At 35.4% G+C, this 23448-nt stretch overlaps 1 protein-coding gene across 1 annotated transcript; it reads right to left on the bottom strand.

Moving 5' to 3' along the window:
- Positions 1-1917: 1917 nt before the first annotated feature.
- On the bottom strand, positions 1918-9659 carry LOC145132358 (putative helicase MAGATAMA 3). Its single transcript, XM_079067110.1, has 8 exons — positions 9530-9659; positions 7289-8596; positions 5546-5734; positions 5363-5458; positions 5107-5263; positions 4889-5021; positions 3035-4804; positions 1918-2958 (listed from the first exon to the last, which is right to left on the bottom strand). The coding sequence occupies exons 2-8, from the start codon at positions 8457-8459 to the stop codon at positions 2524-2526; spliced, it is 3951 nt and encodes a 1316-aa protein (XP_078923236.1). The 5' UTR covers positions 8460-8596; positions 9530-9659; the 3' UTR covers positions 1918-2523.
- Positions 9660-23448: the final 13789 nt, after the last annotated feature.

The raw sequence follows: 23448 nt of genomic DNA, 5'->3' as shown, positions 1-23448 counted from the left end.
ACTTAAGCTCTATATCGATTGCATGTTTGGTTGAAAACACAACCACAGATCTGCATCTTGAAAGTCATAGACTTGCTTATAGACAAGCTGGAGTTATGGAGATTGCTCATTTCCAAGAACATGGGGTCAAAATGGGTCAAAACCCATTAAAGCTTAGATTTAAACACACAAATGAACCAAAACATAAGTTATGAACACTTATAATGGTCCAGAGAATGCTCAGAATATAGAATCCAACAAGTTTCTTGTTTCCTTGCTTCCAAAAGTGCACACTTGCCCTTCAATGTGCATACAACAAGCAACAATAAGCTCAAAAGGCCAAGAGGGAGGCTAGGGTTTGGTGCATGAGCTCTGAGGATGATGGAGGCTGGGGTGCATGAGCTATGAGGATGACACCTACATCCAAGATCGATAAGGAAGATTATTACCCGGAAGTCTTGTCTAAGACACATTTTTTAGAAGAGGCCGGAAAAATATGAGGAACGGAGGCAAGAAATTGTTGGAACTACCCAAATACGGAACAATACTTCATAACATAACTTCATTAAGCACAATTTTACCATCTAAATGAATATTAATTGATAGAAGGTAATCATCTTTTTTACAACCATAAGAAAAGGACAGCCACAAAATCAATCAACATTCGACAATACACAAAATTAATAGGTAGTACCCATATTATAATATATCAATAAGACTGAAAAAATCAATCAATGGTAGCAATGCCCAAAAATGCGTGAAAGCATTGAATGAGATGAAAACTTCTTCAATCAATACCCACGAAAGTAGATTCTAATACCATAAATATTTACATCCAAGTACGGCTACGGTTTTATTAAAATCACGAAAGCATCAATTACAATGAAGAAAAATATATTGGAAACAATTAGAGAAAATAAACAAAATTAGGAAGACTCATCTCATAAGACTATTTTAATAAGACAATATTAAATAAGTTATCGCTTTAAATATGTACCAACATTTATAACGACTTTAAATTATAAATTTACAATAAAACCCCAAAAATCAAATCTTATAAAAAAATTGAAGTGATGAGAATGAGTGGTAGGTAACTCCTTATCTTGAAATATTAAAAGGTAGTTTATGCATCAAATCGTCGGTCAATGACTTATTATATCTGTTTAATTAAACATTTTGCATCTCTCAAAGAAACAAGTAGTTATGATTGAATAATGAATTTTAAAAATATGTTTGTTGCATTTATAATTATATATCGACGGAAACAAGTAGTTATAAATAGGGCAAATGTCATATTAGCCCATCGAACTTGTTGTGTTTGGAGGAGATGAGGCTATAATGAGATTAAAACATGTTATAGTGGGTTAAATGATCTTTTTAACAGGTTGAACGAGAGTTCATTCCCTTAATGTACCAAAAAAAAAGTTGGGTGACCTTTTAAAACGAACACGACAAATTCGATGCGCTAATATGACATTGCCCTTATAAATATATATCGACGGAAAGCTTTAATAAATTTATTAATCACATACTTTCCACCTAAATTTTGTTATTCCTTTCATGATTTTCTACTCTAACTTCGCTTTGGTTTTTTATGGTGTTAATAAACCCCCTAAAACATAGTTCATAATTCAGAATAAAATCAAGTTGCCTTTTTATGTAAATTTTCAGTTTTAATAAAAGGCAACCAATTCATACTTTTATGCAATGCTCTCTTCAAGCTCTTTGAATTCAAGGTTGAATAATCTCTAGTCTTCGATTAATTTAGCTTTAAAAGTACAATTGACTTGACTTTTTATATAACTTTCAATTAGAGGAATACTCCAGGAGTTTCATGATCAGTTAAATATTCTATTATATTATATTTTATAAACCCCGAAATCCAGTCCCACTGTTGAGTTTGAATTTTGAAACAACATAAAAAAAAAAAAAAAAAACTTGTGTTTAAAGATGATTTAAATATTGCCTATTATTTTTTATAAAGTGAAAACATGTAACAGGAAGACCACCAACACCCCTAAAAGTAAAGTTTACTTCTTTCTTTCCTTTAAATTTTTATCATCATCAACACCACCCCCTCGTTTCCTTTCTATACAAAATCTTGACTTTGTTCTTCAAGATACTATCTATCTATTATATGAATCAATAACAAACCCTAAATCTTTCTCTATTCATTTTCTATCAACTCATTTTCATCCCCATTTCAACCATCATAACTTACTTGTCATCAACCCAACCCAACCCAACCCGAGTGCGCCGACAACAAAAGCATGGAATGCAAGCCCTCAACTCAAGCATTCATCATCATCATCATGGACTACATGTCAAAAATGGAATGAAGAGATATTTTGCTCACCTCGCAAATTAATGATCGATTTTTGCATATAGCCCATATGCACCTTTTTCATCCATATTTCAAACCACTTTCTTTCACATTTCTGTTCTGTCCCATTTCAGAAGTTATTTAGCAACTCCATCAATCTAAATATGACCCAAACTCAGCTTTTCTTCAAAATCCGTGCATCTCCATCTAAAAAACTCGGATCATGGGTCCCGTTTTCCTGGAACTGTGGTTGAATTTGGTCTCTTTTGAATACCCTGTTGCCAGGCATCCCGTGATCGATCACCCGACTGATCAAAATCATCAAGAGAATTAGAATTCTCAAATGGTGGCTTGAAAGACCGGTAATTCCCGTTTCTTGAAGGATACGATAAGTTTGATTTCTCATCATCTTCTGAAGGTGTCCCTGACCTTGAAGACTCCATGTGATCATTATATGATCGGTGTCTTAACCCGGGTCTCTTCAAACCCCTCATGTTAGAAAACCGTGCCTGTGGTGGAGGTGGATGTGGGCCCTTCGATACCAAGAAATCTTTAGGAAGTGACTCCATGTCCATGTAACATTCCCGTGATTTTGCATCCGCTATAAGTGCACTCCAATCATCCGATTGAACCAATGTACTCGCATTCCCCATCACCTATAATATATAAAACAAACACATAAACTTACTAAATACAAAAAAAGAGAATAAAAACACGGGAAATAAATAATACCCAAAGTGCCCTTTTAGCACGTGTTAGAGCAACATTCATCCGACGAATATCAGCAACAAATCCCACACCGTGATTGGAAGCACGAACACACGACATAATGATGACATCACGTTCTTGCCCTTGAAAAGCATCAACTGTATTGATATAAAGATCCTTCCCTTCTTCTGATTTCAAAACCTCCTCAAATTCACGTTGAATACATTTTAATTGGAGCTTATACGGTGTGATTATACCCACCGAAACTTTCGGTATACCCAATGACTTCACACTTTTCTGAAGATGTTGATATAACTTTAAACAAAACTGTGCTTCATGTATATTCTGATACGATACCGACCCGCCCCGATGCGATTCCCGCCCATGGGTAATATCGTAAAAAACATATGGCCTTAAAATGGGGTCTTTATAGTAGGGTTCATCGGGTGAATTTGTAACACTTTCACTATCAGTAAGACGTCCTTGATAGAAGTATCTAGAAGGAAATTCACGAATTTGAGGATGCATTCGGTATTGAACCGAAAGCAACATAGTCGGACAGCCCGCTTGTTGAAATCTTTCAAAAAGACTCCTACTGTATAACAATGTACCAGCGGCTTTGCTGATTACAGTCGCCGGAAGTTGCTGTGGGTCCCCGACTAACACGCACCGGGCTGCACCTAAAGCGAGAGGCGGAAGCACCCCGACTTCGCTAGCCTGAGCCGCTTCATCGATCACCACCATATCAAACCCGTGGGTCAACCGTGAGAATAATTTTCGTCCGCTACTCGAGACCGTGGTAAAAACAACCTCCGCCTCGTTGGCGAAACTTGCTTCAAGGCTAGCCCGGGCTTCTTCTAAATTAAAGTTGGCGCCATTGCGAAACCGGCCTTCTAGAATGAAAAGACGGGACATTTCCACTAAAACTTTGTCCCGGTTTTCAACAACCGCAGCAAGGTTCTGTAATAAAGAATCCCGGCTCTGGTCACGGGCCATGAGAACATCCGGGTCAACACCCACGGATCCTTGGGACCGACCCGTGACAGCTGCGACATTTAAATCTCTTTGAAGGGCTGCAATTTGTGTAGACAATTGGGCTTCACGGGCCCGTAACTGGTGCATCCACCCGTAAACTTCATCTCGGCTCTTTACTAAAAGTTGCTCGGTTCTACGTTCGACTGATACCGCCTGGGCTGCCCGGGTTTGGGAATCGACACCGACCCGGGCAACATCCGGGCGGTATACTTTCATCTCGCCGTCTATAAACCCACGGTCAAGGACACGTGTCAGAAGCTCATCGGTTGCAGCGTTTGAAGGGGCACACACGAGCATTCTGGGTTTGGGGCAGAGCTTGTGAAGTGTCCGAAATAGGTTCTGGTCCATGCTTTGGAGGACTTCATCGATTGACCCGGCAGGGGCGTTATCGGAAACGAGGTTTTCAGTTGTTTGTTTGTAGCTTTCGGGAGCTAGCTTTTTTAACAATGCGGTGTAGTAATGTTGGTATTGGACTAGATGGATGACATTGAGCATACCCCAGACTGTATGAGTCTTTCCAGTTCCGGGTGGGCCCTGAACGAGTGTGAAGGGCCATGGTTCTTGTCTTTTGGTGGACCCGGTTGTTGTACCGGCTGCAGTATGTGTTGCTGCCCAATGAATTGCTGACAGCTGGGGGGCATTGAAGGTGCGGTGGAGATAATCGAAGAAGCTTGGCGTAAAACAATCAGGCATTGCGGGTGCCTGTTCTTCGTATTTCGGGAACATCTCTGGGCTCGGTTGAAGAATCGCAGTTTGCATCTATACAAAAACATTAAAAATAATAAATAAATAAATGAAATACAAATTTTGCATTGAATTTGATGCCAAAATTGTAAAACTCACCTGTGAATTGAGTCTGCGAAATGCATGCAAAGCAATATATTCTCTTTGAGTTGTAGCAAGTGAGCCAAGAATGGTAAGATACCAGATTCCTTTAGGATGTAGTTTTTTTAATATATGATCATCATCACTCTTGCTGTAATTAGAAACAAGACCATAATTCTTGATTAGCATACACTAAAAAAAAAAAGTAGAAAAATAAACAAAAATTATATTGATACCTGTTAGAATCGTATGAATCCCCGACATAAAAGTGAAGGATTGCCCCTGTAGGATCACGGGTATCAATTGGTATGTGGCGCCTTACAGTGCCCGCCACACGTCCACTCACCTCTGACTCTTCCCCCATATTTGAATTGTTGTTTCTCTTGGATATCACTGCTTAATGGAAATAATGTTTCATTTTTTTGTCAATTTATGCAAACAAAGATTCACTTTTTTAACTGATTGATTAAAAGTTGAGACAAGTAAAGAAACCTGTTCCTGGTCTGGGGGTGGAAAGAACTGCCACATCACCCTCTTTGAAGTTCCATCTGCATTCATTTGCAGGCACAAGTATCACATCATACCACCCTGTTAACAAGTAAAATGATTACTATAAAACAACATTTAAAGAAAAAAAATTAGATTAAGAAGATGAGATGTAATAAATAATAATACCTCTTTCTCGTCTCTCAACGGTTTTTATACGGACCATTGCATGCAAATCTCTGGAAGACATTTCTGTTGATTCCTCCCAAGTACTGTAGAGTTGCGCCCGACATTCTTCAAAAAGCAATGGCTCAAATACTTTAACGTATTCTTCTACTGATTCAAAGGTTCCCGGAACACACTGAAGTTCTGCCTCCTCTGAATGTCCAAAATTTGTGGTCGTTTTATTACACAATAAATATAAATCCATATATTAAACAACAATTGGTAAAGAAAAAAGAAGATTAAGAATGCTACAAATGCTATAGTAATTTAGCCTACAAAACTTCCATCATGAAGATGAAGTTACACCCTAAAATACGAATCTACTTGTGACAGTTCACATCATAATATTCTCCCCTGCAAGGCAAAAGAATCCATCACCACATTTACAAAGAGGATGAAAATATCAATCATCCAAAAACCATGTACTGTGAAACAACAGGGAAAAATGTTAGGTGTTGTTTCTTTTTTTGACTTAGTGGACTTAACGGAGACAGTTAGTCCAGTAAGCTATATATGGCTGTTTCTTTTTGACTTTATGCAAAAAGAACGACTTTATAAGGAAGTCAGGGAAATGGGGTTTTACCCATTAAGTCCCTAACTTTTTTACAAAATTTCCCTCATCTATTTTTTCTTTTCATTTTCCTAATGCTCATATTTTCAAATTCTAATATCAACATCACATCATCTTCTTCCTAAGGTTTTTACAGATTGACCACTTTGTGTGGTTGCTAATCAAGATGCTGACTCATCTTTTCCTAACATGTGGCTTTTAAAGGAACAGATAAAACACAAACTTTCTACGCTCTTTGTATATAAATATACCTACATAACAGTAGCACAGTCCCAGATACAACTTCTTTCTCCATTATATATAGAATGCACGACTGAAAACAATGAACTCAGTAGAAGATAGTTTGTGCTCATGATACTTTTTTCATTATTACATAGGATCCACCACTGAATCTCTTTAAATTTTTTCTGTCAACAAAGAACGAAACAGGAATCCGGAATGGGAGAAAGAAAAAGGTGTGATTGTAAGGCCTAAAGCTCCCTAAATAACTTATTCGTTTTCAATGTTCTTTTACTTTTCACAGAATAAAGTCTTCCCCTTTGTCATTCCATTACTTGCGTTGTTATGCTAGTACAAAATCTTCAAAGTGGTCAAATGTAAAAAACAAGGACTACAGAAAAAAAGCTCCTTTAAAAAGCAGCAACTTTGACATTATGGTCTTCAGCATATGCCTTACAATTACCTTTAACTCATTTAAACTTCATATAACAAAATACCATGAAAAAAGAGATTCCACCGCTCTCCTCAGCCAGCTCATGTCCTTTCAGGAGTGGAAGAAGGTATTAAAAGTATAATATTTTAATTCTTAGAACATTTTTTGGATAATTATTTCTATCCTTAAGAAGGAAGAAAAATTATGCATATTTTTCAACAGGTCCTATCCAGTCCTACAGAATGCAGAGTGAGATTCTATTCTATTAAATTTAAGTTATATATACAATATTTTAGAGGTGATTTAGTTTACTACTAGCCTCACTCTAAATGTAATGTTCAGAGTTCAATGCTCACTGTGCTCCCTTAGGATAAAGTAATCAATGACACCAGCATGATACGAAAGGCAATAATAGTATTTATTATTAAAATTAAAAGAAGAAAAGAATATGCTATGAAGAGTAAACTTGTGGAGCATTTCAGACCTGGATGCTGCCAGAACTTGTCATTAGTCACCTCACGAAGAAGACGTTCCACTGATGTATCTTGATATTGGGGAGTAGTCATAGTCAATGGCTTCTTGGAAGGAAGCTTTTTACTTCCTGTTTTTAGATCAATAGAACTCTGACTAAGTAAACCACTCTTTCTACCAGAGACCTGTGCATTCTTTGTCTGCTTCAAAGCAAGATCCGTACTACTAACTGACCTTTTTGGGCGCCCTAGAATTCCTGAACTCATGTCACCATTATTAGATTCAGATTTGGTATCAGTAGACTCCATGAAACCACTGCTTTCAGCCACTGGTGGCTGAATCTGTTTATCTCCATTTGTAGATGGTTGAAGACGCGATTCTTTCACAATACGAGTCGTGACAGGTGGCGGAAAGTTCTGCCTTCTGGGGGTTGTGGTTTTAATGGTTCCTACTTGCTTAACATCTTCTAAATTAAGAAACATTGTCTGTCTACTACGTTTTTTCCCCAACATTGCTTCCTTTTGATGATCAATTTTAGGACGCTTTCCAGGATTATTCGCAATTTTTAAAGCATGAATTGCTTCAACGCCTTTAATGTCTTTTTGTTTTGGAGCCACTGTAGAATCTTCTTGACTATCCATAGCTATATCACCCTCTGAATTTCTACTACCACTACTTTTCCTATCAATAGAATCACCATCAACTCCAAAAGAAGCATTGTTGTTGTTTTGAATATTTTCATCCTTCACAGAAGCCACATCAGAATCCCTTTGATCCATTAGAACAGCTTCTTGTTTCACTTGTGACTTATCATCATTTTCATGGGCAGAAGTCGGTTTTTCAGGGTCATTGTCAGCAGAGCCCTCAGCATCAGACCATTCACCTTCTTCTTTTTCAACAACAGGTCTAGTATCAATTGCCCTTTTCTTGTCTTCATCAACTTCAGATGTTTGTTCAACTTTTGACCGAATAAAAGGCTGAAAGCCTGAAACAGAGGATGCATGAGAAAAGGCATTGTTGTTTATTAATCTGCGAGGACTATTGGATTTTGTAAATAAGTCGGAAGTATGTGTAGTTGATGGAACTGCCCTTTGGGGCTGGAAGATGAAGACACCATCACTCTCCTCATCCTCCTCTGCAGCAGGTTCATTGAGATCAAATAATGGCTTTCCTTTAGAACTCATTACTCATATACATAAATATAGTTTTCCCTATCGTGTGAAAGATCCACCTTTATTTGCAGTTCTTTTAGAGCAAAATGATGCACATCACATGCCCGATAACACAGCAAAATGACAGAATTACCTCAAACCTGTAGGCCCTGAAAATAAGTTCAGGAAATAACTATCCATTAGATACAATGTAATCAATACACAAGATTCACACACACAAAAAAAGTGAAATTAAATAGCAAGAAGGAACATCTTCAATCCTCTCCTAGGCATAAAGGCCCCTTATAGAGACCAAAATTCATATAGAATGTGAATACTATAAACGGCTATATATGAAAAGTACATTCGCAAAGATGCAGACCCTCATAAATGAATGGCTATACATGTACCAACCCTATTACATCGAGAAACAATGCATTAAAAAGAGAGTCACAATCTGAAAGTAATTACATAAGAATACAAACCACAACACATTTACTCGGTGAAGGCAATAAAGAGAGCAACTAGAATACAAACACCACCACATTCGGTCACATTAAGTCATGACAAAAAATCTAAGTTTAATCTGTCCAAATAACTGATCAGAGCAATGAAAATATGATAACCTAAATATTAAAAAGACAATATAAGCTACATGTGCCCTAAACAGATTCCGATAAGTCAAACCCGTACCCAGCCTAACTCATATAACCCGTATTCCTAAAGAGATCCGATTCTCAAGATCCAACTGTCACATTCATATCAGTCATACATCGTACCATGTACGTATATCACAAACCATATGATCCTACCACACTCAATTACAAAATTAATGAACAATGTGAATTGGATTCTCACGATTAAAAATGCAGAGATGAAAAGGTTTGGTTAATTCAACTGAATCCTCGACCTCAAAACTTATATACGCACATGTATTGATACAACCTAAAACTTTAGATCCCTAAATGGAAATCAAATTAGCCAAAAGGGGGGAAGAATCGATGTACGATTAAGCATATACTTGTTGTGATTTATGAATGGCCGGTTAGTGAATTAATTTATTTATATATATTGAAATATGTGATGAATAGGGATTAACGCACCTGTGATTGATTGTTTGTGTGCTTATTTGCTGATTCAAATCCAGTAGAGGAAAAGTAGGAGTGATGGAAGGGGAGAGAGAAGAATTCACAAGGAAAACTTGTCCGTGAATTTGATGTGTATTTGAGGAGAGACCTGAGTGAGGGTTTTATAGGGCAATGGTGGGGGTGGGGGTCGGGCGTGATGGAGAGGGTGGGTGGGTGGCCAGGCAGATCATACACGGGTCACTTGATGATCCGATTCCTGACCCGATCCGTAGATGTTGAATCTTTCTTTTCTTTATGAGCACATGTTAAAGATAATAATAATAATCTTGTTTGTTTTCGTAATTAATATTATTATATTTTGTAATTCATTATTAAAAACTATATACAAATAAAATATTTAGTTGAATTAATTAAAAATGCAGCATTTATTTCAACTTTGATTTGATTTAATTTATTTAACCGTCGATATTCACTATCGAACTTTTCTACGTACATGCCCATTGTTTTGGATATTTTCTTGAACCAAATTATTAAATTTTGAAATATAAACTAATCTATAAAATACTTAACTGGATATAGTGACAATAAAATGACGAATTCGGATTAGTTAACGATAAATATAATATTTTTTTTCTTGTATGTAGAGCGGGTCAGATTGATCTGTATTACCAGTTTTATTTTCAAAATATTACAAATAATTAATACATAAATATGATTAAAAAAAATGTCAATACAATATTATTAATCTTCTAATAAATCAATTTTCCAAGTTTTATCATTTATGTACTTAAATACACTTTAGTAGGGTCATTTTTACAATGCCTTTGAAGTTTTTCTTTTAGAAAACATCATTAGAGCAATATTGGAAGTAGATAAATTTAAATAAAAGTAACCTAGAATATTTTAGTCTTAAGGTTGTTTGATAGTCATTGGTTGAGTTAGACTTAGATAAGTCTTGGATCCAATAAGAGACATATTAGAGGTTATAAGACTAGACTGAAGACTTCTAATTATGATATCAAACAATTTAAACATGAACAAATCTTTTACCAAACTTAATAAAAAAAACATATCAAAAAGTCATTTAGACTATACACTATTATGTTAGTTACACACTAAACCATAAAACAAGTACATATCCTTGTAAGAAATCTTGTCAGCAAGAGTACATATATATTACCAACTAACTACCAACCACTTTTGGGGGGGTTAATTGCACAAAACGTGGAGACCGTTTATACACAAAAAGTTGTAAATGTCAAAAATTTCATAGCTTCTAGATATATATATATATCATATATCATATATTAATTATTCCATTTGTTTCTCTCCTGCCAACTTTCAAATTCATTTGTGACAATTTTCTTGTTCGCTAAGTAAGTAACAACTTCATTTATACAAAATAACGCCTACCAAGTTACCAAGCCGCGTATACTTATTTTGTTGTCACTTTAGAGCTAAATAATAATAAATCAAATTGTAATAGTGTTTGTTTCCTCATGTCATGACGGGTGTTTTGGACTATCTTACTAAGTATAATATAATATCGCGACTATCAGTTTTTAATGATTCAGTAAACATATTTTGCTTACGATTGTTTAATTATTCAAAGGTTTTATACTCGCTACTATAAACTTGATTATCAAAGGTAAATTTTTTAGATATTTATGTTTTGGTATTAATCTAAGAGAGCTTTGTTTTAATGTTACGATACCACTATTATTTTTGTTCTACGATAATGTCTTTTTATCATTTTATGTGTTACTTTTTATACTAATTAGAATTTTAGTTGGGTAAAAACCTATTCAAATATTATCTCACATAATCTAGTTTATTAGAGGTAATTATATTGATTATTCAATATCAACTCTAATAAACAAAGATCTTTTTGTCACATCTCACATTCTTATTTATTTTGTCATATGTCATTTTGTGGTAATTTTAAATTAGTTTTTTTTTCACATGTCATTTTATAGTTTTTTTTCATTTTATTTATTTCACATAGTAATTAAATGTAATAATTACAATAAATATAAATATAAATGGATATCAATTTTGTTAATAGATTTTCCTTCTAATTTCAAAATTACTAAATTAAAGCATCATTAGTTTCTTTTGTTTATTTATCTAAATTATTTGTTTAAATTTAAAAGAGAAAAAAAAACATTTTAATTTTAATAAATTAATATTTTTTTTATTTTTCTTATAAATTCAAACTTTTCAAATATTTAAAATTTCATATTTAATTTTTCATTTTAAATAAACTTTTACACCTAGCTATATAATTTATAAAAGATACCCAAATGATCTGGGTCAGGTCCAAAAAATCAAATCTAGTCATTTTAGGCTTAGTTTAGTCCTAGCGTCCTAGGCCTGGTTAAGCCGAAAGGTTGCTATTAGTATTAACTGGAGTACTAACTGAACACTAGTTTGACATTTTTTTCCCTTGTATTTTATTGCGTATTTTAAACATGGCCCTTTTCCTAGATGAAAAAGGAGCCCACGTCAGAGACCAAAAAAAAAAAAAAGTTTACCCAATCACAAGTCCTAATTATGGGTGGCAATAGGAGGTATGTTTTAATCCTATGTCATATTTCATTATAAAGTTATATCTTGCCGTTAAAAAAAAGTTATATCTTGAATCCAATCACTTTTGGTCGGATATCTTTTAGTTAATAATCATCCAGATTATGTGTGTATCTGTACTTATGATGTTAATATGTTAAAATTTATCTTTTTGTAATTTTTATTATACAAAACTCCATCACAATATATTGCTAAAAATGACTTGAACTTTTTAATAATTTCAATTCTAACAACATCAACAAGAAGAATAAAATCTAACAAATGTTATATAAATATAATACTTACCAAAAAAATTAGTAATTCAATTTTTAATAAAAGGCATCCATAATGGAGAGTCCAATAAAAAAATTGAACGAGTTGACATACCTAGTTATCATTCAATTGATAAAACTCTATCATTGTTAAATGTTACATTGACATTTAATTGATTTGGAGTTCAATAGTCACTAAACATTTCAATGGAAAAAAAAGTTTTCTGATTATTTTATAGAATAAAAAGCAAACTGTGAATGAACAGTTCTAATTACCTATTCTTTGTATCCCCATAGTAGTCGGTCGCCAAATGCTTTATTTGTTGCCATATTTTTTTTCCAAATCTTCTTCTCCATATTTCAGACTAATCACTCAGAGATCATCACAATTCCCTTTGTGTGAAGCAGCATTACCCTCTGATTACTATCTTTGCCCTCTCATATAAAGTAACTGTCATTTTACTTTCTCGACTTTCTTATGCTTTCATATTCTAAAATTGTTTTCCAATCTTCTTCCCCGTATTTGAAACTTATGTGGTGTTGATCATCACAACTCTGTTTGCCCTAACTACCACCTTCTATGCTTCTGTCTCTAAGAGCGTCTGTCCACACTTTTATTCTTAAATAAATATCTAAATATGTTTCATTGAATTTTTTAGATTTGAATGCATTATAGGAAAAAATAATAAAGTTATATGGAATATAAAATGGTGATGTGGTAATTTATTAAACTATATAGATTCGAATGTATTGTGGTGTCCTAACTCATCACTTACGATTTTAATGTTAAATTATTATGTATTTTAGGTTAATATTATAAATTAGAAGGTAACTAGTAATTATGTAACAAACATCATATTTCTAATCAAACATTTTAATGTTAAAATATAGACAAAACTGCAAAAATGATCCCTCGAGTATACATTTTTTTCGGGTTTTGGTCCAAACCTCGACAAATTTGGATAAAATTCTTTTTAAGCAAGTTTCTTCGTGGAATTAGTCCCTGAAAAATTTGAAATGTCTACTTTACCATTTTAATTTATTTTTCTCATTATTTTTAGACTAAACAGTAAATTGGTCCTTATGGTTTATTAGAAATTGTGGATAGAGTCCAAAAAGTTTTTGACTTGCATGAAAGGTCCAAAATTAAAAAAATTTCGTGGTTTTGGTCCCTGATAAACTTGAAATGACAATTTTGCCATTTTAATTTCTTTTATGCATTTTTGTTTTTATTTGACAAAATTGCAAAAATGGTCCCTGTGGTATGCAAATTTTGGGGTTTTAGTTCAAACCCCGAGCTTTTTGGATTCATGGTCCTTTTGGAGTGGTTTGTATGTGGAAATGGTCCCTGGATTTAACTTTCGTTAAGTTGTTGTCGTTAACCCCCCTCATATGCCTCCCACATGAGGTTATATTTGTCTTTTCACTTCTAAGGGATCATTTTTGCAATTGAAAAAAATATATCTCCACTTTTTTTTTTAAAAATAATATTTATTTATTCATTTTAATAATTAAAAAAATAAAAGATCTTTCTCTCTCTCTCTCCTAAATGTCATTTAGGATTTGAAGAAAAAACCCAGATTGATTTCTTCAACTCCATCTCTCATTCATCCGTTCTAAAACCAAAAACTCTATAGAAAGAAATTTACAACCTGCAATTCTGAAGGAGAAACACACACAAGCAAACAATGCTCTTCAATCGTAGCTAAAATCGATGAAAGATTTGGGTGTTTTTCAATCAAAAACAGTAAATGTCATCTTCCCCATGTCAAAAAACAAGCAAATGATTTACCAGCAGTCGACTACAATCAAAATTAGGTAAACCATTTTCTACACCTTCTATTACCTCGTGTCTTGACAGAAACAATCTTAATTTAACACAGTTAGCCCAAGACAATCCCAAAGTTGGAAGAACTCGTCTTCCAGATGTATACAAAGACTCTAGATTCCTAACTCAGACACCAATTGACATATTATTGTCTTCGATTGAGTCAACCATCTGGTTTGTAACCACAATCGCAATCCCACGATGCCTAGCGTGTGAATTTAGAATGGATGAGATCTTGAAGAACAACGAGGACCCTCGCTTCAGATCTGTTAGATTGTTGTTAAAATTGCTTCTGAATAAAGCAACAATCGAATCAATCACAATCAAATTGATATCCAACCGGGTTTCCATACATGATAATCAGAAATATGAGGGAATAAAAGGAGTTACAGGAGAAAAATAGGGGGATAACATCTGGGCCTGTGTGCTCTGGTTCAACATTCGATTTCCATTGCAAAAATGAAGAAGATTAGATCACATAGAGCTTATGGCCGAGTTATCTATAAAGTTCTTAAGTGGGATATCAATAGACATCCTTCTCAAATTGTTACAGAGCATAAGTCTAGTGAATTGTAGGTATCCCATTACTGAAACTTTATTGAATTTGATTACAAAGTTCATAATTTCTTATATTTGCATGGGAAATGATGTTAATGGTGGTTGTAATTCGGGTTTTAACAAGATTATGGATGATTGGTCGTTGAATCGTGATGAAAAAGCTCATGTTTCAGAAACTGTTGACGATGAATCCATGGTTTGTGATGAGTCTCTGGCAAAAGCAAATGTAGAAGAAGAAGATACATGATTATTTTTTGGAGAGAGAGAGAGAGAGAGATCTTTTATTTTTTAATTATTAAAATAAATAAATAAGTATTAAGTTTTTTTTAAAAAAATAGAGATATATTTTTTTCAATTGCAAAAATGGTCCCTTAGAAGTGAAAAGACAAATATACCCTCATGTGGGAGGCACATGAGGGGGTTAACAACAACAACTTAACGGAAGTTAAATCCGGGGACCATTTACACATACAAACCACTCCAAAAGGACCATGAACCCAAAAAACTTAGGGTTTGGACTAAAAACCCAAAAATTCGCATACCACAGGGGCCATTTTTGCAATTTTGTCTTTTTATTTTAATACTTTGTTAATATAAAATAAAAGGAAAATAAAAGTAACACAAAAAAAAAGGCCCACCCCTCGTACTCGTACCATCTCCAACTCTGTGTGTGTGTGTGTGTGTCTTTGTCTCTCTCATCCCCTCACACATACACACACATTGAAAAACCATTAAAACCTATTTTGAAGCTTATAAACAAAACATTAGATATACATACATAAACCTAAATCCATAAGTCATGGATCCTCCCCACCCATTGAAACCCTTTAAATCGAAACCAATATCATTCCATCAAAATCAACATCTTGGCAAAGATCTAGTTTCGATTGAAATCAGGAAGGATTTCAAGGTCTGGTTTTCAAGCTCCAATTTTAGGGATTTTAAGGTTCGATTTCATGGGCTTCACCCTGATGATGGACATACAAAATTCGAAGATGGAAGGACTCTGAGAAATCAGTTTGATAGTGAAAACTTTGAAGGAAATAAAGGAAGGGTTAGAGGAGATGGATCTGAAAGTAGGTGCGACGGAAGCGACAAAATCGAAGGTTCATCCGGAGACGAACAATATGTCTCACCTGCCCCATCTTCCAGTTCTCTTTGGAGACATAAATTGTAACACCCGGATCCATCAACCTCCTTGAGATTCGAGAAACCTTAATGTCCTTCCTCCTTTATTTAAGCCCTTTTTAGTATTCTTTGAAGTCCTTGAAGAAAGAAAGAAGAATAGGTAAGCTAAGATTCAGCCACAAAGTCCTCATCCTTCATTTTGGCACTCTTCTGGATCTTTATAAGTGTCCAAGACTCGATTTTTTATCATGATAGGTTATTATATCTTGAGTTTTGTCCCTCAATCTTCATGTTCTTGTTGGTTGGAGTGGTGAGATCTCATAAAGTTTGCAACTTTATGAATCTCTGGAACATTTGACATGATTGTTGGTTTGGATTTGAAGTATAGTTGGGTTTTAAGCCATGCGTGAGATTTTTATGGAAAAACCCTTATTTTGACTCATTATGGCTTCAAGACATGTATTAGACATGCATGTCTATAAAACACCGAATTTTATGATGGTTTTGATATTAGAAACCCTTTTGGAGTACTACCATCGTAGCAGCATGTATAAGGGCCGAAATAGGAGTTGGCCCTTCCATTGCATCAGGTAACCATACATGAAGGGGAAATTGTGCAGATTTCGCAATCGCACCGGCAAATAATAGAATAGCACACAAAGGAACAAATAAAAAATTGACCTCATTTTTAGAAATCAAGTTATTGAAGATTTGGAATAAATCACGAAATTCGAAACTCCCCGTTATCCAATAAAACCCTAAAATGCCTAATAATAAACCAAAATCGCCAACATGATTAGTTACAAATGCCTTTTGACAAGCCTTTGCTGCAACAGGTCGTGTGAAGTAAATGAACTAAAGACTTTGTGAAATAAGTGCTTAATGGATGAAGTCATGTCTTATTTATCCTTTTTGGAACCTAAGGTTTGAGATATTTACCTTTTGGGTGGTCTTATCGGGTAAAGTTGGAAACTTTATCCTTCTAGACCTTGTTTCAGGCCAAAATCTGAGCTTTGGAGCTCTTAGGATCGAAGAAAACAGCTTAGCCCATTAAGTTGTTGAAAACCTAATGCTCACAGCATGCCATTAGGTCGCAACGGCATGACGACTGGGAAAATCACGACTATCTGGATGTTTGTGGGCCACGGCGTGTCCATGGGTGGCCACGACGTGGTGGTTGACTAAAATCAATGTTGACCATTTAATTTGAATGTTGACTTTTGAATTGAGTTGACTTTTGGCCAAACACTTAGTTTGGATGAAGAATTAAGGGTTTAACTGATATGACTGTATAGGTGGTGCGTAGCAGCGATATTCTGTTCAGTGAGAATAGTAGTCGTTGAGCATTTTCTGTGAGGTGAGTCTTCTCACTGTATTTGTGGGTCGAAGGCACCAATATCGGCCCGCTAGATTGTGTATGTAGGATGCTAGTTGTCTTTGTGACTCTTGTATGTTTGTATGATTGGGTTGAAATAAACCTCAGGGCTGGGCCCATGAGTATCTGATGGGTCGAAAGAAACCCCATGATTGGGCCCATTATTGTATGGTTGGGTTAAAATAAATCCAGGGTTGGGCCCATTAATGTATGTTTGGGTTGGAATATACCCCAGGGCTGGGCCCAACTGTATGTTTGGTATGTGGTACTTTGAGAAACTCACTATGTTTTGTGCTTACAGTTTGTGTTTATGATTTCAGGTACTTCCAGTATGAAAGGGAAGGGCCCGATGTGATGGCACATCATCCCCCTCATGATTCCGCACTTATGATTATTTTTATTCTGATAATTTGACATTTTATATCATGGTTGACTTTTGAGACATCTGATGTATGGGATTAATGATTTTTATAAAGAAAAATTGTTTCACTGTTTTGTGGTCGTTAAATAAATATCACAGTCGTGCTCCACACACACGCACATGCTTCCGATTATTCTTATTATTTGTTTTTGGTTTCTTTTTCTACAGTGCGTTGTCACTCTCCCTGAATCGATGTTGCAACTCTCTTGTTTCCACAACCAATCCTTTGTTGAACAACCTTCACCACCACCACTATTCTTTCTTCCAAAAAATCTATGGTTACTATTATAAACACTAAGAAATTGCAAAAGAAGGAAAATTAATCTTGGGTTAAAGAGAAACACGTGAGAGAGAGAGAGTCTGAAGAACAGAAGTTTAGTTGTTGAAGTTGGGCAAAAAATTGAGGAAACTGGTTTTTTGGGATCACCTTGTACATGTAATCTAGTAGCAAAGTAGAAAAAAATATGAGTTTTTTTCCTGATTTGAAATGTCCCAAAAAATTAAGACCAAAAATTTCGATTTTTATATTAATAAAACCATCATCCAGAACAGTATCATAAAACCATAGTGAAATCAGAGTGTGTCAATAAACATCCAAGTACATTAGAGTCATATAAAATGCGGAACAATATGGAGCGTGCGATGTAGTCATCCCAAGCTCTTCCCCTTCGAACCAGAAGTACCTGAAACATAGACTGAAGACCGTAAGCACAAAACTTAGTGAGTTCCCCAACATACCGCATATCATACATAGCAAACATACAATGGGCTCCGCCCAGCATCAAGCCCCGCTCAGAACAGATCTGTCAGTCATCAGGCCCCGCTCGGTAAACATATCAGAAAACATACATGCAGAGTCACAAAGACAACTAGCATCCTTGTAACATCCTGATTCCCAGGTTTGAGAATTTTATTTTAAAAAGGCAATTTTTCCTTGGAACCTGTTGATTTGATGGCCTCAACTCGACGTGTTGAAAGTCTATGGGCCGCGAATCTTTTTGGACCAACTCGACGAATTGGAGAAGAAAACTCGACGAGTTGGTGGCTAAATATGAAACCCTAATTTTTAGGGTGTTGCACCCTATTTAAAGGTCTTAAGTCCCATTGTTGGCCTCCCTAATCGCCTCCTTTGTCCAGAAACCCTTGTCTCGTGTTTTCTCTCCTATTTTTGAGTGTGTGTGAGCTTAAAGAGTGTTTCCTTGATGTTCTCTTGAAGAAGCTTGAAGTTGGTGGTGTATAGCCTGAAGGAGGAAGCCTTAGATCCAGAATCTTCTTGAGTTTGGCTACTCTTTTGAGGTAAAAAGTTGAAAACTTGCTCATCTATTGCTTATATCTCTTCCTTGGAAGTTTATTGTCATTTTTGGCTCATTTTTGGGTTTGTTCTTGGTTTGAGCATGTCATGAAGTTATAACTTCAGATCTGGACATTTTGTGGCCTCCTTGGGCTTAAAGTTTCAAGCTTTATCTAAATCTAGGCTTCCTTCATGTTCTAAGTCCCTTAATAGGCCTTCTTTGAGTGTTTTAGCCTCTTTGTGTTATGCATGGACGTAAAGTTAGCAACTTTACGTGGTTTTTTAGCTCGTGGGTTCCAGATCTACATTCTTGAGCGTTAGAAGGGATGAAAAAGGACTAAATGAGTTAAGATGGGAAAACTCAATGAGTTGGATCGGGTTTTCCTGCTTTTCTGGATACTGCAGGAACTCGACGAGTTGTCCTGATAACTCGGCGAGTTGGCTCGGATTTTCCCCGTTTCTCTGAGTACTAAAGGAACTCGACGAGTTGGTATGTGCACTCGACGAGTTGGGTCAACATGGACTGTTGACCTTGACTGTTAACTTTGACCTTGACCATGGTTGACCAAGTTTGACTTTTGAGGGCGTTTTGGGTATTTTGAGGTTTTGATGGGTTGGTCATGATGGTTGTAGGCTTTGAGTCGGGAGCTGAGATTCAGAGTTAGGTCTTATCAGTTCAGCTGCTTGTGAGGTAAGTCTTCCTCACTATACTGTCGGGTCGAAGGCACCAAGGTCAGCCCATTGGTTAATAATATGATATTGTTGATATGTTGAGTATGTTATAGTTATGCATGCTAGTCTGGTAGATCTGTAGGACTACCTGTGAATTGCATGTTTATTTGTTTACGATATTATTTGTTATATGTCAGCATATTGCATGGGTTGGGTTGAGGTTGTACTGCTTTGTGTTGTAGCCAACAAACCCTGGAGTATGTAAGATATGAGCTGAGGGCTGGGGAAGGCATGCCAAACTCATACTGAGGACTCATGAGAATTCCAGATACGAGCTGAGGGTCAGGTCGGGCATGTCAGACTTGTACTGAGGGTTTAGCGGTATTCAGTCTGTTGACTGACCATGTTGGGGAGCAAGCCAAACATAAGTTGTGGGCTTGTAAGGCAATCTAGACTCATGCTGTGGGCTCAGGGGTGATCCAGTCTGTAAAGTTGTGGACCCATTGCATGTTGTTATTATATTGTGTTATTTGTTATGTATTGGTATTTTGGGGGAAACTCACTAAGCTTTGGGCTTACAATTGTTGGATTATGTTTCAGGTACTTCTCAGGACCGCGGGAAGGCAAATGCGTGATCGTGCACCTCCTCATGTTTTTATTTCATGATTTTGTGATATCTCTGATTTGAATCTTATTTTGGAAACAGTTTGTAAACAATGATGATTTTGAATGTTTTTAAAAGTTTAAAATTTTCATGAATTTTATGGGTGTTACAATCCTAATCATAATAAACCATGGGCCGACATTGGTGCCTTCGACCCGCTAAACAAAGTGAGAAAACTCACCTCAAACTGTTGAATCTCTCAAATAAAATCTCGGTCTGCTGATTCGGAAAATCCCCGCGCTAACACCATCAAACAATATCCTATTAGTAATTGGATCTCGACCCATATTCAAGAATCTAAATTACTTGTCCAATATCCAGGGTAAAAGACCATTTTACATTTCTCTTACTTGGCCTAAAACCAAGGCCCAACCCATTTGCTCAAAAAGCCCAAACTCCTAAATGGCATCCCAAGGCCCAATATGGACCAACTTCCTAATTGGGCCCAAAAACCATCATGAGCCAAAATCCAAGAAGCCCATAGCCTAGAAATGGCCTAAAGTCAGAAGTCTAATGGACCAAAAAGGCCCAAACCCTAAAAGTCCAAAAATATGGCCCAAACCCAAGAAAGTCAAACTACTGAGTACGTTGGGCGTAATCAGGGTTACGCTCAGCGTACTCCTTCCGGGGCCAGTATGTGCAACGTACGAGCTAGGTATGCCCCGCGTAATCCATAGACAATCGAACCAACTTATTAAGCACTTAATCGGTTAAGTCATCCAACCAAACTCTCAAATCTGATCCTAAATGGTGACTTAACACGTAACGTTGGCAACTTTACTCCCATGCATGACTTAATGGGACCTAACACTAAAAAATACCTATATTAAGGGCCCTAAAACTTGCATGGACCAAAATAACTCATAAAGATTACATTTTTATGGAAAATGTGTTGGATTGGGTGTCTAAGCCCATAACTATAATTGGTATAAACTTGAATTGATAGTAGCACAGTCCTTTTGGCCCGCCCTCAAACCTGGCAATTGAATAGGATAGCTTTTAGAGAGAGAGACTGATTTATTATTTTATTATATGGGTAACAAATTAATTAGAAATCAAAATAATTAATTTGTTAATATATCATGGGAATAATATATTAAATTGAAATAGTATTATTTATTTAATAATTAATCAGAAATTAATTGGAATTAATTTTGGGATTAATTGGACTAATTAAGAGGAGGAGGACTAAATGTGATAATGTTCAAAAGTTGAACATTGGGCAATTCTAGAACCTCCCATAGGGGGGACGAATTCTAGAAGGCTTTCTAGGGTTTTCCTGGGCTTTAAGGGTCCCTTGGATGCCTTAGGGAGGAATTAAAGGGATTAGGGTTATCTTGGAGATACGTGTCTTATCCAATACCTTCTTAGACTCCTATATAAGCCCCTTAAGGGTTTAGATTTTTGTCCATGCTCTTTTTAGAGGCTTAGGGCCAAAAATCTCACCTTTTTCCTCTCTCTCTCTCTCTCTCTCTTCAAGCTCCTTGGTTGCTAGGGTTTCGGTGTGAACCATTAGAGGCACGATGCTTGTGGTGCTTGCTTCTAAGAGTTTTTTAAGGATGAATGAGATTGTTTGGTATAACAATCTTCAAGGTTAGTTTTTCTTGTCTTATGACTTAGTTTTTCATAGGAAAGTTTTGTAGGATGATAATTCATAGTATATTTCATATATGTGAAAGACATAGATCCTATTAGGTTGCATGTGCCCTAATCATTTGAATTGTTTAAATGTTTTTCCACTTAGATCATTGAGTTGTAACCCTAACAACCCATCAGTGGTATCAGAGCCTAGGGATTTCTTTCATGTATTTGCACATTGGTGAATCGATTAAAAGAAAATCTGTTTTTGGATTTGTTGCAGCTCACGACGTGAGCTCAGCTCAGGTCCATTTTTTTTGAAGATTTTCTGCTTAATCTGCTTTTCTTTGATGATTACTTGCTATACTTATCCTCCAAATCCGTTTTTGGTGTATATCTGATGATAAAATAAAATCCTAGAAGTTAGGAGATAAGTATTTGACTTGATTAATTGTTTTGTTGATTAATATGATAGATTTTTTTAAGTGTATAAATAATAAATCTAGATATTAATTAAACTTAATAATTAATGTCAAATATTATTTGGTTTATTTTATAAACATGGTATTTTGAAAAGTTTAAAATACATCCCATGGATCTTATTATTAATCTAATTAAGTAATTAATTAAAAGGCAATTAATAAATCCATAAAATGGTTTAAATTTAATTAAATTAAAAGTTTAATTTATTAAAAGATTAAACCCTTGCTATTTTAAAATGCTTTAAAATACACCTTATACTATGTATATATAACCAAAAGTTTAATATATATTATATGTATAAAAAAGTCAGTCAAATTGCTAGTACGCCAATTCACGAAATCATGTTATAAAGAGGGTATAAGGAAGCGGCCTATAAAATGGTCGTTGAATGGGTATCCACTCTCACCCACCGCTCTCCTGTATGGTGGAGGGTCGTTAGCCGAACGGATTTGATAGGAAATAACTTCATTAATAAGTATAATGACATAAAGTAACTAAACTATTTTCAAAAAATCCCTCTCTTGGTTACTTTAGAAAAAATGTGAATTTGTATGGTAATCCATGAAATTGCACATTACACTTTATAAGTCGTTAGTGGATCGTGTGTGGTTAACTGACACATTAATGGGGGACTAATAGAGAGTGGTAATGGGTGTCCCATAAATTATTGTTGATTAAAGGAGCGTGTGTGGTTAACCAACACATTAAACGAGATGATAAATGACATCGAGAGTAACAAGCTAACTTGCATGGTTATTCACATCTCGTTTGTGATCATCGGCATCCCAGTCACAAAAGTGAGAGCATAATCTGAGATTAAACATGTCATTGATTAGATTCAATGTATCTCAAATGATCTAGGAGTTTCATAAGATTGAAACTGGTAAAAGCCTTACCTACCTAAAATAGATTCAAATTTGATTTCGACATCCCTCTTCAAAGTTCGAATCGAAAATATGGATCCTAGCCTTAATTAAATTTATGGGTTAATAATTAAGGACTCGTATCAACTAAATTGAATTTTCTTTTCTCCTGTTATAGATCTCGAGTCAAGACAACAGTGGTCTTCCTGATTCTTTTGGAAATGGTTTTCCTCTTC

The sequence above is a fragment of the Lactuca virosa genome, chromosome 1 (assembly GCF_052849685.1).
Source record: "Lactuca virosa cultivar CGN04683 chromosome 1, Lactuca_virosa_CGN04683_v6, whole genome shotgun sequence".
Lineage (NCBI taxonomy): Eukaryota > Viridiplantae > Streptophyta > Magnoliopsida > Asterales > Asteraceae > Lactuca > Lactuca virosa.
The sequence above is the reverse complement of the archived record's forward strand: the minus strand, read 5'-3'. Positions and strand labels throughout refer to the sequence as shown.